Raw genomic sequence first — 17,578 nt, forward strand, 5'->3', positions numbered from 1 at the left:
GAGTCTCAATTAGAAGCTTCATTATACTTTCTACATTCAGGGAAAAACAAAACAGAACAAAACAAAAACTGACATCCTTAATTCTTTCCTCATTTTCCCCAATTTGACCCTACCTTTCCCTTTCCTTCCTTTTATATATCATTCCCTCCTCAAATGTAAAGGCCACAATCAGAGGGAAAATAACCTCCTTCCTTATGTCTACTAAAACTAAATCAATAAAAGCCCCCCTAAATGTTTTCTGATAACTGTTACTAGCACCTATTGACTAACACAGTGCTTGGGACATAGTATGCATTTGATAAATATTTTAAAAATTGTTCATTATGGAAAATTTTAAACACTCAAAGCAATATTTTTATTTAAGGGATAAATTTAATATTTCCTAAGAAGAACAGCAGGAGGGTTACTTTAAAAAGGCCAAGCCCCTCTTTTGACGTATATTATATAAGGAGGTGATGACACAAGAAAAAGGCAGAACCAAGAAAGGGCTCTGGACTTACAGTATTGCACTAGGGAGGAACCACAACCTTGTAAGACTGTAGCCTCAAGTCAGCTTCAGTTTCAGCTCCTGCTTCTGAGGCTTGCAATGTATAATAAAATGCATAGTGTTACACACTTAATGGGCGCTCAAGCAATATTTGTTGGCTGACTTAATTGAGCTATATTTGCAAAATGGCAAGGATGTGAGGAAACTTTCCTACCTAAAAAGAAAGCATTCACAGTACTAGACATTTGGTAGGCAAATAAACAGTATAATTTCAGCCTAAAAGGAAAAATACTCAAACCCCTATCCAATAGGCCTAGTGGCTAGGCAACCCAAATGTCAGCACCATGTTTCTGAAACTTAATTTAAAATATCATAAATTGTATGTCATCAACTTTGAGGACATTTCTTTCCTGCCTTTCTTTTCCCATTCCCTGCTCCAACTTCAAATCCAGAAAATGTAATTAATAAACCTAAATCTCACCTGTCTGGTGAGATTTCCAAGTAAAAGTAATGTGTCAAGCAATGATTTAAAAAAACAAATTTAAGAGTGATACATTTGACAGTGTTTTGAAAAGAAATTTCCATATTCAGCAGTGTACTTCCAGAGTGCAAGCAATTCAGGAATTTGCTTGTGGTTGTAATGCCACACTTTGATACATCTGACTTAATCTGCTGACTATCAAGGGGCAGATGACTCTTCTACTATCTCTCAAGGATAGATGCTTACTTATGCCTAGGGTATATTTTTAAGTTTCAGAACAATAAGATATTTGGGGCAGTCCCTTCCTTTTGCCAGCATTAATTTCATTCTAGTTAGGTGTCGGACATATGTGACAATTAAGCTTTAGACCCAATTATAGAAGTTTACCTTATTTCAAGTAAAATTTTCCTTTGCTTGAAATGGTTGACTTAAACCTTTTCCTACTGCTTTTTCTACCCTCACCACTTGCAAATGGCAACATGGGAATAGATGATTAAGATTAAGGGTGCAGTCAAGACTTCATGAAACACAAGGCAAAAATGGTTCATTTTGGAGATTCAGTTATTTGTCTTACCCTTCTAGTATTCTGCTTAACAAAGTGGCGTTAGGTAACAGTTTCTGCTTAACAAAGTTATGTTAGTTAACATATAATGAAATATCCTACCTTTACAATACACCTGGTACCCAGTTTTATCTTTTCATTGGGTATTATAGTAATTAATGAGCTAAAATACGAGGTCCTTTTATAAAATGATAAGGAAAAAATAGGAAAAAAAAAACGATGCCAATCATTTTCTTAGGTAACAGGAGGAACTACTTCAACTAACAACCAATAAGCAGCTTCTATTTTGCAAGATGGTGAAGGGGATATAAAAGTTACAAGTATGATGCTAACAGTAAGAATAAGAATAGTTTACATGTTATTGAGTTCTAGGAACTATGCAAAGTGTATTGTCAAAAAGCCAGATGAAGGGGCGCCTGGGTGGCTCAGTCGGTTAAACGTCTGCCTTCAGCTCAGGTCATGATCCCAGGGTCCTGGGATCGAGTCCCACATCTGGCTCCCTGCTCAGTGGGAAGCCTGCTTCTCCCTCTCCCACTCCCCTGCTTGTGTTCCCTCTCGCACTGTCTCTATCAAATAAATAAAATCTTTAAAAAAAAAAAAGCCAGATGAAACCCTTTAGATTATCTAGTCTAACACATTTATTTTATAGTTGAGTAAATTAGCCCAGAAAAGACAAGTTACATGCATAGTGTCAGTTAGTGGGAGAGTCAGTTTGCCACCCACTATGCTACCCTAAAGGGTCTTGGTGTCCCTCTTAACATTTCATAAAATAACTGTGGTCTCTCTGTGTACATTGCTCTTTGGGCAATTGTTTATTTTTCTAATAGTACCTTTAAAAAACAAGTTCCAACCTACTTTCTTTTTACTAATATGGTCTCACATGGGAAAATTCTAAATATTCCTCTACTTCAAGTGACAACTCATAAGCTATGAGACTAGCAGCTAAAGGTGAAGGAGAAACTATATTTTATGACTCTACTAGGGGGAAAAAGGAAGAACAGTACTTTCTCCTGAAAAGAGAAAGAAAAATAAAACCCACTGTTTTAAGTGAGGTTTATACTGGCAGGAGGTGGGAGAGGGTAGAAAGATAGGCATCTAATTAGAAGAAAAAGCAGGAGAGTAAAAGGGTTACAATGTGGAGTGTGCAACTCAGCCTTCATTTCAATGTGCACAGACCTCAGCAGACAGCTGGAAACCTGCCAGAGAACAAGGTCTTGGAAACAAGCTGGAAGACATTGGAGAGATCTTAACCAAAACAAACACCAGCAGGGGATGTGGTTGGCAGCACTGAAAAAGCAAAGGATTCTGTGAATCACTCTGACATTAATTTTGAATGGTATCATGTTTCCATTTTGTTGTACAAGGTATTTATGCAGCATTTGGTACTGTCTAATACATACATACACACATATATATCTAATATATGTAAACAAATATGTATGTTCTTTATCTAGATAATATAACATTACAAACATTAGAAATATAGAAAAAATATGGAATAAAAATTACATGCAGTATCTCACTCTTCTATTTATTATTTTTCACATATATGATTTTTTAACATAGCTATAATCAGAGTATACATATAATAATATGGAATACTTGGCTTAACATATTAAAGATAGTTCTATGGTGTTAGATATCTTCAAAAACATTGCTTTTAAGAGTAATGAAATTGAGTAGGTATTCACTTCCTCTTATTTTTTACTATTTAGGATTTTGCCGAATTTGTCTTTTCACAAATAATAACATCGGTTATACACTGTTTTTAAATCTTATCAAATCTTGTAAGGTGTTGTTAGTTCCATTTTATAAATAAGGACATGTATACTCAGAGGTTAAGTGACTTGCTCCAGGTCATGGCCAAGTAAATACTGAATCAGGTCTGCCTGACTCCAAAGGAAGCCCTCTTTTCAGTACAATATGCCACACCTTTCTACTAAAGTAAAACTTTATGCTTTTTCTACATTTTCAGTGTTTATCATAGATTTCCAAAAGTGGGATTATTGGTATAAAAAGTATGAATATTTTAAAAGCATTTTCTATATACTCAAGATTATTATCCAGGAAGGAGGTATTGATTTACAGTAACACCATTCCAAGGCTTTTTACATAAGGGCATTAATTTGAGGTAGAAAAAAAGAGGTCACAGCAATGAGTGATAAAGGAAAATATGTCTAATGTAAGTAAAGCACCTGTAATCATCTCCCTTCTGTAACACAGAAGTTTCTGCTTTGAAGATCTGTTGGTGGAAAGTGTTCTCTATCTCTGGATCTGAATAGGTACATATAAAATTCTTAGGAATTGCAAATGTGTATAGGACCTAGCATATAGTAGGTAGATACTTCATGAAGATTCCATTTAAAGGAATTGACATGGACTTCTGGCTCCTGATAAGAATGTGGAAAGCTGGAAAGAGTGCCACCCCAAACCTAGCAACAAGAAAAAGCTGAATAATCTACATAATCATAACTTTTATTGAACCCAGAGTGAAGTCTCAAGGCAACAACCTAGTCTGATGCCTAAAGAAAGATAAACATCTACAAGGAGAGATGGAACATCTCTCACAGGCTCACCTGTGGCTGCAGGGGAAAGGCAAGGTCATCATAGAAGATGGTATAAAGAATTCAGCTAAATTTTTAATGAACTGCTAAATGCCAAGTATGGGCTACCCTGAGAGTACAATACCCTTGGGAGCCATAGATAAGAGGAATTTATATACACTCACAGGCTTTTCTCTATGGATTTACAGTACTGACCTAGTAGAGAGCAGAAGCCATTGCAGTAGGAAAAGCATGAAACCATGTCCAATTCCCTTCTCCCTAAGTAATAAGGGTCCTAAGCTTTGAGAAAAGGCAGCAAACTGTTCCGCCCAGGGGGATAGAGGAAGACCTACTTCAGTTGGCGGAAATATAAAAACAAAAATAATTCCTCTACTTCTGGGGAGGGGCAGGAATTAGTCCTGGGCCCAGACCATTAAGAAGTGTCTTAACACTAGCAGAGGGAAAGAATAACTAAGAAAGTCCCACTTCCATGACCCAGAGGCACAGGACCTGCCTAAGGCTGAGTTTGAATCAAGAAAACAGAGAATTCCTCCCTGTCCCACACCAAAAAGAAAATAGAGAATTCTTCCCTGTCCCAGGCTAACAAGCACTTCATAAGAAGGAAAACCAACATACCATTAGGGAGGCACAGGAGCATGAAGAGAGAATCTCTTTGAAGCACAGATGTACAAGGGAGGTCCAAAGCTGAGGGTAGAGCAGGAAAATGGAGAATCCCACCACCATGTTAAGCACATGGTAACAGAGTAACTTGAAGCTGGTGATGAACTGAGGGTAACCATAGCAACAACATAATCCAAACATAGCACATCTTATTAGATTGACTCAACCTCCCATATTAATGACCTAGAAGAACAAATGTGCCCATTTAAAGGCATAATTACTATTTACTTCAATCTTTACTGTTCTACCAGCAATGTCTGTCATTCAAACAAACATTTTGAGAAACAAATAATCAAGAAAAAAAAAAAACCTCACTCTCAAGAGACAAAGCAATCAATATAACCAGCTTTAGAGATGACTTGGATATTCAAAGTATGAGACAGAAAATTTAATGTGACTATAATTAATATGTGAAAAGTTTTAGTGAAACATATGGAAAGCATGCATGAACAAATGGGGCTTTCAGCAATAATGTTAACTATAAAAAAGTCAAGTGAAAATACTAGAAATGATAAACAGTAAAAGAGCTAAAAAATGTTTTTGGCAGTCTCATCAGTTGGCTCAAGAAAGCTGAGAGAGGAATCAGTAAAACTGAAGATAGGAAATAATGGACCCAAGTGAAACACAAAGAGGAAAGAGAATAAAAGCAAATAAACATATGAACACATACACACACACACGTAAGAAACAAAATAGAGCATCCAAGAGCTATGAGTTAATATAAAATGGCTTAAGAAATATAAAACTGGTTTCCCACAAGGAGAAGAGAACAAAGCAAAAAAAAAAAAAAAATGAAGAGATAAAGGTCAAGAATCCCCCCCCAAATAAAATATGTCAAATTACAAATATCCAAAAGTTCAGAGAACACCAAGGATGATAAATAGCCCACCAAAGACACACACACACACACACACACACACACACACACACACACACGTAAAAAACAAACAAACAAAAAAAGCCTAGACATTTCATATTTAAACTGCTAAAAAAAACAAAGTTAAAGCAAAAAGTCTTAAAATCAGTAAGAAGAAAAATACAAAGGAGCAAAGATAAGAATGATAGTACACTTCAGAAACCATGCAAGCCAGAAGACAATAGAGTGTAAAGTGTTGAAAGAAAAACAAACTATCGATATAAAATTCTATATCCAGTGTAAATATATTTCAAAAATGAAGAGGAAATGAGAGACTTCCACACAAACCAAGGCAGAGAACTCATTATCAGAAGCCCTGCACTGCATTACCTATTACAGAAAATTCTTCAGGCTTAAGAAGTATAGAAACTTGGATTTTCCCAAAGAAACTAAAATTCCAGAAATGGTTCAAATGAATAAAAATACAATTTTTCTTCTTTTTAATTGCTCTAAAAGATAATTAACTAAATAAAAAGTAATAGTATTGAACATAGGGAAAAAAGTAGTAGTATTGTGGGTTTATATCACACATAAAAGTAAAATATATAATTAATATAAACTGTACAAGCTGGTTACCACACAGTGAATTACTTGAATAATATTTCTTGAAGGTATACTGTGTATTTAAAAAGTATGTTGGAAAAATCTTGATTCTGGTGATAGTTACATGACTAAATGACTACTATGACTAGTCCAAACTCATAGAATTATATATTTAGAAAGGCGAATTTTACCAAATGTAAACTATACCCCAATAAACCCTAGTCTTAAAAAAAAAGAATTACCATGCACACCTCACCTTTTACTCTCTTGACTTTTCTTCTTTTTATGCCAAACCAGTTCTGATGACAGACAATGAGAAACCATCTTTTTGTATTACTTAACCTTACCTTTGCTTTTTACCTCATATGACTGATGTTTTTATTCCTAAAATCTGGTGGTGGAGAGAGCTGTATTCCTTCAAATAAAAACAAATACAGAAACACACACACTTACACACACACACACACACATGCACACCCCTCAGGAATTAAAATGGGTATGGAGTCATAGGGATTGTAAGTATAAAGAAGTGAAGAAGAACTTCTATATATATAGGTGTAAATATAGAGGTATATAGTGGCAAAATTCACCTAGATCACACAATTTTTATCTAATCATTCAGTCTGAGAGGCAAGTGAGGTTGCATAAACAACATATTCGTGTTTGTATATCACTGTCTATAGCGTATTGCTTCTGTTAAAAGATAAAATCAAAATGGTTTTTAAAAATGTCATAAATATTGGCATTCTCTCTGTTCCCTATACTCACAGGTTCTTTCTGCTTTTAGGAACTTTCCACAAAGCTACATTTACTACTTGGTTTTGGTGCTATAAGTACTTTTGTGCAAATTTTGAACTTAGGTACATGATTTTTTTTTTAAGCCCCTTCTAGGCAGATGCAAGCTAAAGGTTCAAGGATTGGCAAGCAGAGGGCAAACTTGCCTAAACTGGAGAGAAGCCCCTTCCACTGGACCTATACCAGGACAGCTCTATACAACTGAACGTAGAGGACCTGTGGTTAGTCTACAGTAAGGATCAGCCTAGGGACTGCGATTTGGTTTTTGAGGGACAGACTTAGGGAAAAGGAACACTGCATTTGTACAGAGCCTCATAAAAGACTGAGAAAACATCTAATCCCCATACTGGAGAGTAGGGGAAGGTGATGAAGGTGATAGGGCCTTTAAATAACCCCATTTCCAAGCCAGCCCTCAACAGTATCCCTGCTTTACCTAGAATACATCAACATGATCCTCAATGACCACACAAGGAATATATTATAACTGCAAATATATGGTGATTTGTGCACTTAACATATATATTATATGTACCTCTCCCAATCCTTCCCAAACACATACATACATTTAATTACTTACACATTTCGAGACCATAAGCCCTGAAGAGCAGGGATCATAAGCCCTGAAGAACATCATTACTCTGACTCCAGAGACTATGACAGTGCTCAGCACATGTTTTGTGCATAATAATCATTAAATAAATGCAGAGTTTTTCTTGTCAGATTATTTCGCTAACTCTGTCACACATGTGTGCACACACATACACACAGTATGATATAGAATTTGTGAAAATGTTCATTTTTTTAACATTCAGCTTAAAGGTTGAATGTAATTTGAAAGGCACAGATGTATAACATAAAACAAATGATATTTTTATTTGGGTACATCTTATTTGAATTAATTCCCCTTTCTGTTGCTAATTTTATTAATTTCATGCTAATAATTTTTATTTTTTAAAATTTTTATTTTTAAACTATGTTATGTTATTTTCTGCTAATAATTTTATAGACTTTATGTTTGGTTTGCTGGTTCACTATAGATTTCCAATCCATTTCCTCTGTAATAATTCTCACAGATATCACTGAGCTATCTTAGTTTGATTCATCTCTCAAAGTGAAATGCTTTTGTCATTATTTGCTCAGCAGTGTAGGGTTTTCACTTGCAATCATTGTTATTAGAAAATGAAGAACCAATACACACTCTAACTCCACTTACCAAATAGATCCTGCCATAAGTACCAAGGCCAATTGTTTTATCCAGTGAGAATATTCCAGTTGGATCCTACAAAAATGTAGAACAAAAATTGTCAATCTTCTTGGAAAAGTAGGCAAGCATTCAACTATCTAGAATGGCATTTCCAATCTGCCTTGCTTCATTAGACTTTCCATGGGAGTAATCTAAGTGTCATTTACCAAAAGAATAAACATGTCACAATTTTCCTGGATAGAGTATAGTCATTTATAGAAAAGAAACAATGACATGAACATTAAGCAGCTGTATAACAAACTTACTACAAACCTGTAAAATGCATACAATTATGTCTAGTTGAAGCATATTCATAATGCAATTAGAATAATTATTGAAATAAAAATAAATTTATCTGTTTACAATTGACATACTCTTTTAAAATTCATTTTTGAGTACTAGCCAGACAGGCAGAAAGTTTAGCATACAGCAATGATGAGTAGATACTGGATACAAAGTCTGGACAGTTTATTTATATAATAGTAATTCTTGAGAAAGAATATCACCTCTAAATATGAATAACAGAAGATGTGGTACACACACACACACACACACACACACACACACACTGGCATATTACTCAGCCATGAAAAAGACTGAGATCTTATCATTTGCAACAATATGGATGCACCCAGAGAGTATCATGCTAAATGAAATGAGTCAGAGAGAGAAAGACAAATACCATATAATATCACTTATATGTGGAACTTAAGAAACAAAACAAATGAACAAAAAGAGAAAAAGAGAAAGAAAAACAGACTTAAGTACAGAGAACAAATGGATGGTTATCAGAAGGGTAGTGTTTGGGAGGACAGGTAAAGTAGGTAAAGGGGATTAAGAGTACACTTAGTGTGAGGAACACTGAGTAATGTACAGAATTGTTGAATCACTATATTGTACACCTGAAACAAACATAACACTGTATATTTATACTTTTAATAAATAAATAAATAAATCTTTAGTGCCCCCCAAAAGAGTATGTACAATGTCTTAAATCAGGATAAGTCAGTAAAATCAGGTTTTCCTTAAAAACTAAATATAGGGCTTCTGGTTGGCTCAGTTGGTTAAGCGACTGCCTTTGGCTCAGGTTATGATCCTGGAGTCCTGGAGTTGAGCACCATATCAGGCTCCCTGCTCATCGGGGAGTCTGCTTCTCCCCCTAACCCTCTCCTCTCTCATGCTCTCTCTCACACTCTCTCTCTCTCTCAAGTAAATAAATAAAATCTTTTTAAAAAGTTAAATATAGGGGTGCCTGGGTGGCTCAGTGGGTTAAAGCCTCTGCCTTTGGCTCAGGTCATGATCCCAGAGTTCTGGGTTCGAACCCCACATCGGTTCTCTGCTCAGCGGGGAGCCTGCTTCCTCCTCTCTCTGCCTGCCTCTCTGTCTATTTGTGATCTCTCTCTGTCAAATAAATAAATAAAATCTTTAAAAAAATAAAAATAAATAAAAAGTTAAATATATATGAATAACAAAGCAAGAGAATGGCATTAAAAAACTGCAGGGTTTTTTTTTTTTAACTAAGCAGTTGTGGTTTTTTTATTTTTAAGTTAATTTTTGCATCAGCTGAATACTTCTTCATGGCATAAATTTCCTGATGATATTTTCTTTGTCTTAATCCTGAATGTGGCATCATAGGAGAAAAATATAGATTTGTTTATGAAAAAAAAACTTGTTTATGGACAGATTCCTAAGATTTCCACATTCATTCTTAAATATTGCTTCTTTACCTTTATATGGATATCCTTTTCTTGTGCACCACAAAACATGGCTTCTTGAATTTTATCACTACTTAAACTTTTAGTCTAGCAGCTTATTTTGCTATATTAGCAAAACCAAAACAAGGTATGAGTAGATGCCAGTTTATACGCAAAGTGGTAGGATCTTTGGCAAATCCTTAGAGATTCACATACCTTATATAGAAAGCACATTTTATAAACACAAACTTAGTTTAACTTTGTTTGAAAACATTTTTATTATTGTGGGAAATGTGAGCTAAACAGAAAAACTACTGAGGATATGCAATGTATATGAATGAAATTATGGATTTCTTAAAACTGTCATGGTATTTCTGTAATCTAACAAAACTCTCATAGGAAAATGACACAGCTCTGGGATTACTTCAGTCAGTAAGTATTTAACTGGAAGAGTCAGGAGACTGGAGGTTTAGCCCAGCTCTGCCATTAATTAACTATATGACTCTGGATAAGTTATTTACTCTTTCTGGGACTTAGTTTTCACACATATAAAATGAAGGTTTTGTGTTTGGTGATTTCCTAGCTTTAAAATTCTGTAAGAAAAAATCAGATTCTAATGTCCTAAAATCCCAATTGGATTTGATATGACCCCTGTTAGAAAAAAATGGCAGCCTACTTTCTTAAAGTCATCATCAAAATCAATATCACAATAAACACTCTATTATTAAAACAAATAGTTCAGGGAACATACTTCCAATGAATATATAAAAGTTATTTAAAATGATAATTTTGAGAATTTAAGAAAAATAAAATAAGTTGTTATAATGGCTTTGATATTAAGCATAGCATTGTTGTAACTCTTTGAATAAAGTCTGGGAGAAAAGTTAGCCAACAAAGGAATTGCTAAGGTTTGGCTTAAAGACTTTATCACTTTAGCATATTTCTTTGAAGGATATTATTGAGGGATTTGTATTAGACATTATTAATTCTGAAGGAACAACTTCTGGCCATCTGGCCATCAAAGGAATCAAATGTATTAGTTGATTTCTATTGGTAATCCATTCTTTGTTAGTTAAGGCTACATTTTAGCTGAAAAAATACCACGTATTAGAGAATTACTATATTATCTGAACAACTCTGTTTCTGAATCTTTGAGCACAAATGTCCTAAATATCTTTAGGCCTTTTTCTAGCCTTCAAAAGCATAATACCTTACTCATATATGAACTCAGGTATCTAATTACCAAGACAAAACAAAACAAAAACACCAAAGAAATGGACAGGGATAATAAAATACCTGTGGAATTCTTGGAGGCCTTATTTTATCTGTACTCATGTTGTTTGGAAATGTTTTCCTGCTTATAAATGACCAAAACATCCTAATTCTTCTCAGGCTCGCATTTAAAAGAAAGAATGTTATAAAAATTTTTCTTCTTTTCTTAAAGGCAACTCAACTTAGTATTCATCTTTACTAAGAGTATTTTTTTCCTTAGTTTTAGGCAATACTTTTTCCCCATCTCCACACTAGTATCTTTTAGGACTAAATGATTGTCAAACTGGGAAACAAGGGGAGAAGAACTGTGCTAATTATTAGGAGGGTACTATTACTCAATTTCTTATATCAGACTTTCCACTAAATGATAGAGAAAATTTATCCTGGGGTCCCAGTGAAGGAAACATTGAAAATGAACTATTTTGCTTGTTTGTTTGCTTCTGTGAGAGTAAAAAGTCCACATCAGAGGCGTCTCCATAATTACTCGGTCCTCTCCTCTGCCCTGCCACTCTGAGATAAGAAAACAAGCAGAGGAAAGATCTTTATATATATGACTACTACAATAATTTGGGAGATTATTTGGCTGTTCCATATGCTTTGGTGTTCTATTTAGTTAAAAATGGTCATTAAACAAGAAACCATAATTTATAAAAGCCTTTCTCAAAAGAGATTATGAAAATTCTAAGTCTTAAAAGATTTTTGAACCATAAAATGCTGAGCAAACATTTTACACTTTGTTATATTTTCTAGGTATTTAAAATATCTCCTGCAACTTTTAAAGTCTTAGTCTGGTTATTCCCTGAAACCCAACATTTTCAGGAGTTGTTTCTGTCTTCTGAATTCAAGGAGGGGGTAAAGAATGAACACCTTGATGGAAATTTTATTAAGGATGGGGGTGGGGGGTAACAGGAAGAAAAAGAACCACTAGAAGGCAGTGTTTACTGGTCATGGAGGAGACTCAAAAGCAAAGGCTGATCAACAGAACAAAAGATAGCTGAAATTAAGAACAAAAGGGAACTGATAAATGGTCAATATGGGTAGCAATAAATTTTAGATTTAGGGCAGTAAAGAAAGAGAGCTAGGGAACACAAACTACTATTCAGACAGCTAAAGGAAAGGAAAAGATTGCACAGCACCTAGAAGGAATAGCAGAGGCTTTTCTTCTTTTATTTTAAATATTTGAAATAGAGATTTTATGATGTTTATGAAGAGAAAAACCTGAAAATACATATATAACACAGTAAGTGCCAGAGTGAGTTTCAGAGATAGAAGAATGGGCATCACAATTCAAGTGGAAATTTTAGAAAGGAAAATCTCTTCCTCAAGACCAGTATTTCTCAAACTATGGACTGTAGAGACACTCCCTACTTAAGAACCATCTGGGGAATCTTGTTTAAAATACAGATTACTTGGGGCACCTGGCTGACTCGGTCAGAGCAGCATGCAACTCTTGATCTTGGGGTTATAAGTTCAAGTCCCACATTGGGTGTAGAGATTACTTAAGAATTAAAAAAAAAAAAACTTTACAAAATAAAATACAGATGCCTTGTCCCTACCATGGAATTATTAAATCAGAATTTCCGAAGATGGGTCCCAAGATCCCCCAAATGATTCTTGTGTAATATTCTTGTGCACCAACATAAAACCCACTGCTCTAGAAATTGGGTGAAAAAAGACTGGGAAATTAGACTGAAGTACAATGTCATGCTGAGGTGAAGCTTGAAATACATAACGGAGCACATGGTGAAAGTTTCAACACTTGTTGACTAGAAGGTAAAACTGCTTCGAAACAGGGGACTAAGGTATTTGGTAAAGTAGGAAAGTTCTCATGACGGAGTGTGGAAAGCAGCCTTGGTCTGGGTGGTGGAAGACTGGGAGAGCTGACAGTTATATTTAAATATAAACCTAATGTAATTCAAATATAGTTTTTGGATCATGTGCTATTTCAGATCACCTCTGCCACTACCGTCCTCCAGGCCTGTCTAATCCTGACCCCAATATAGATTAGGACTACACATGGCAGTGTCAAATACCAAGGCCACAAGCCATGAGGAATGTCATTAGCATACTGGGCACAGAAGACAAAGGGGACTATCATAGTGAAAGACATGCCAGATTTGGAGATGAGGAAATAATTTCCAGTCCCAAGGGTTGAGTGACATATATATATATATATATATATATATATATATATATATGTATATATATATGTGTGTGTGTGTGTGTGTATGCACACACACACATATACACATACATACACACATATATACATATATACATATATGGAGAGAGAGAGATCTGAGGGCAAGACACACACATACAGGTATTGCTGGCAGGCAAGGTGAAAATACTACTACATATGTGTGTGCAAACACACACAGATATACATAAAGACATAAGGCTTTGCAATTCTCTTTTCAAAAAGGAAGCACCAAACATAAATCTCTGTACCTTCTTTTTTGTTTTGTCACCTATGAGATATTTATTCGATAGTAAATCAGAAAAAAATTAGAGCAACCTATTAATTAAATATAGTTGATTATTAATTAAATATAGTTCCCTGGTTACTACATTGGCTCTCTTACTTTATGTCTGTAAACTTTAGGGCATTATACAAAAAAAGTTCAACACTTCCCTCTTCCCCTCCCCTCCCCTCTCCTGCTTCCCCCGCTTTCACTCTTGCTTACTATTTTAGGTTGAAAAATAATATCTGTCTAATAACAAAAGTACCAAATAACCTTCCACCACTTTCTTTAAATTCAAATTTGCATAGCCAAGCCTGATGGCTCTCAAGGGTCCTTGCCTCGTGGTCATTTAGCTGGCCAACCCCACAAGGACATAATATATCAATTTTGAACTAAACCAATATTTATTTTAAAATCTGCAAGATTATTTTTTGTTCAATGTGAAATACCAAGGTCTGAATCTCCCCCTCATTAACTGGCTATTGCCAAATTGGTGTATTTGATGTTGAATGATGCCAACTTTCTTATCTTCAGATATTATGAGGATGATATTACTGAGGATAATTATCTTAAGAGTGGCAACTCTTAATTATCTTGAGTGGTCACCATAATCAGATTTCTTTGCTTTATCGTCTTCTTTGCATCAAAATGCAAACTTCCAAACAGCTAACTAACTTCAATGTCTTTTGACCTCTTCATTTACCTTTACTTCTTCAGAAACTAAGGAAATAAGTCAAAGGCAAAGAAATAACAAATCATTAAAATATACCTCAGTGACCAAAGCAACGTGAACTTTTTGCAACTCTAAAAATTTGACGGTAAGGAAATTCTAAAGAGAATGTTACCCTTCTGCTAGATTTCTTAGGGTTTAGACCTGGATGTTTGGGGAGAGGGGAGAATTAGGCATAACTTGCACAAATATGCATAATTTGCTATGGTGAAGACCTCCACAATGATATACTGCATAACAGAAATTTAGAAATTGTTGAAACTGAGGACTTTATAAACCTTTCACAAAGTTTTGTTTTCTCCGTATTCCCACATTAAAAACCAACCTCATCTTTTTCCCCTTCAAACCCCCACAAAACCCCAGAAAACTAATATTCCATTGAACTGCAATGTAAAGATTGCAGCCTTTTCCCTTATCTCCTCAGCTCTCACCAAGTTCTTACATCCCAGGGCCATGACCAGGTCAGTTAGTCTGGGCCATTTCCCCCCATTTTTTTGTGGCAATAAAACATTTTTCCCCTTGGGTTTGGAATTCCCTGCTCAATTATTTCTGTGAGGTCTTGCCCATTCCTCTCTTTAGTCAATTTTAGGGGGAAAATGGTTATTTCAGTTTACTTATTTGTGATTTCACATATTTGCCCTAGTTTGCTTTTTTATCTCTTTCCTGCACCCTACATAGAGACTGTTGGAGAAGGGTAACATTTTATTCCTTGGTTTTATACTTTTACTTGAGAATAAACCTAGTCGGAAAAAGAAAATTCTGTTCAGAAAGGAAACCACCAGTTGAGGCCTCCACATCCTAGAAATCTCACATATGCAAGGTGAAAAAATATTTAACTTTTAAAAATTTTGCGGATTTATTTTATAAAGCTGTATCAACAACAGCAATGCTAATATATGCAATTCAATATGTCAATATTTAAGTTCCTTTTTTTTAATGCTGAGCACAATTTGCTAAAATGTTACCCACATGCATTACTTCCTCCTCTACACTATTCTAGCGTAAAACTATATAGGTGAGGCTTGGAGAATGGCCATTTTTTGATAGGGACAGGTGTCTGCCTTCATCAAGAACACAGTCTTAAAATACCAAATATGTATACAATTAAAGCACCGCGGCTTTGAATAGTCCTATAACCTCAAGGTTAATATTTAGCTTTTCCCAAAGCAAGTAGGCCACTGCCTTGAACTACAGTTGCCTGGCGATCATTCCAGCACTGGTGCATGCTTACTTATTCCCTTTCAGAGAGTCCAGGGGCCCTTTGCATTCAAGAGAGGGTGCGAGTGAAATGCCAATCTAAAAAGGGAACTTAAAGAAGGGAGCGGGGTGGGATCTAATATCTGCCAGAAACCAGATGCCAATGAAATAAACGGCACTGCTAAAAAAACAAGTCTACTAATAACGACAGCGATAATAGCTCACCAATCAATTAAAATTCTGGAGGAAAGCTGGACATTCGGGAAAAAAGAATCCACAAACCAAAACCGTGAGAAAAAGTTAATTCTGTTTAGTTAGTGATCACAATATTTTCTTTTTTAAATAGGGATGTGCAGAATTCACTTCTTCCCCAAGCGGCGTCGAGTGCTTTCGCTCCTGCAATACTCAATCGGGAACAGTGCCCCGGCAGAACAAGGTTTTGGAAAGCGCCATTATAAAGTGAGAGAAGTGAGACTCCGAGGCTTTGATTTTCTAGCCCGCTGTCACCTAGATGTAAAGGTCACTCCGCGAGTGGGCATCTCCTTTGGCAAAAGAAACAAACGACCCGGCAGCCGGGTGATAGGGAAGAGTGTTCTCAGGAAGCCACGAGTCGTCGTGTTCTTTAGCCTCTCCTGGAGCCCATCAAGAACAGGTACCCGAGCACCAGTAGACAAAATGGGCCACATTTAGAAAATGTCCCGTAGTTTAGGGCCCGCAGCACCCCCACTGTCACCTCTTCTCTCTCCCCCACCGCCCGCCCCTTTGCCTTTTCGAGAGTTTGCGTGGCCCGGGTGCCTTGGGGGCGGCGGGGGGCGCCTTTTCCGCAAGCGGGCTTCCAGGGTCCTTCCCGCACCCGGGGCCCCGTCGAAGTCACGTCTTAGCCCAGCTTGCGGATGTCCGTCTCCTACCCCAGTGCTCAGAACCCTCAGAAGAGAGCACTTCGGAAGAGACAGGCGTCCTCTACTCACCGGCAAGTGGCCCAGATCCGTGACTTCCTTGTCCCTCCAACCCCCAGGTCCCGCCATGGCTTCGAGCCGATCTAAAGCGGGAGACTGAGTTAGGCACGCTCGGGTAGTCTGAGGTGGAATCTGACAAGAAGTTGAAAAGGGATAGGAAAAGAGAGAGGACGGGGAAAAGGAACAGGGGACCAGGGTTTGTGGCTTGGGAGGTAGAGGAGGGGAAAGTGGAGGGAAAGAGTTAGGAGTGAAGGGAAGTTGGAGTTTGAGAGGCGGGAAAGCAAGTTTGGCTAAGGCGAGAGACGAGCCTGAGCGTCGGTCCTGGAGACCAAGGAGTTTAGAGGGGTGCTCCACCGGCGAGAGCGCAGTGTCTGCCCCGGCAGGGTGCGCCTCTTTCAGGGTGGGGAGGGGGGCGGTACAAGGAGGGAGGCCCCCCGGGAGCAGCTCGAAGAGGATTGGTGCAGCGTCACGTCGCCAGGTGGGCAGCCGCGCGGCGGGGAGGCGGGCTGGGCGGGGGGTGGGGGGCACTGGCCGAGGGAGGTGCTGAAGGACTATAACGGTTTGCGAGCCTGCCTCTCGTGGCCTCCACCGACTGCACGCCCCCTCCCACATCCACCGCTGAGCCCGCCGCCCCCGCCCCGGCTGGCGAATGTTCCACAGGAAACTTTTTCAAGGCAGCTGCCAGCCCCGGAAAACCGGTCCCGCTTCGCGCCGCTCCCAGTCTGGGCCTCACAACTCTGCCACAGTCCAAACAGCCCCGCGCCCTCGTCTCTCCATGAAACACTTATGCCATTTTTAATTGTCTCTTTTCTCTTTCTGCTCCTCTGATTTTATTGCTTTATCTACTCAAAGACCCATCAAGTTAGACGAGGAAATGACTTGGCACTGCGTTAGGGATCAGACCCAGGCGAGCCCCTGTGCGGGTGGGGGGAGAGCACCAAGTGCCCTGCAGGGCTACCACAGCTCTGCCTTCGAAATCACTGGATAAGGGAAGTGCGGCTTGGACAGGACGC

The 17,578-nt window shown here is 37.4% G+C and overlaps 1 protein-coding gene across 1 annotated transcript in view; it reads right to left on the reverse strand.

Annotated features, from left to right (window-relative positions):
* Positions 1 to 16,925, reverse strand: part of NRK (Nik related kinase) — a 136,633-nt gene extending 119,708 nt beyond the window's left edge. The window contains exons 1-2 of the mRNA XM_047716750.1: positions 16,578 to 16,925; positions 8,222 to 8,287 (exon numbers count right to left, since the gene is read on the reverse strand). Of these exons, the coding sequence (XP_047572706.1) occupies positions 8,222 to 8,287; positions 16,578 to 16,634 (123 nt within the window). The 5' untranslated portion in view covers positions 16,635 to 16,925. The remainder of the gene's footprint in view (positions 1 to 8,221; positions 8,288 to 16,577) is intronic.
* Positions 16,926 to 17,578: the final 653 nt, after the last annotated feature.

The sequence above is a fragment of the Lutra lutra genome, chromosome X, assembly GCF_902655055.1.
Source record: "Lutra lutra chromosome X, mLutLut1.2, whole genome shotgun sequence".
Classification (NCBI taxonomy): domain Eukaryota; kingdom Metazoa; phylum Chordata; class Mammalia; order Carnivora; family Mustelidae; genus Lutra; species Lutra lutra.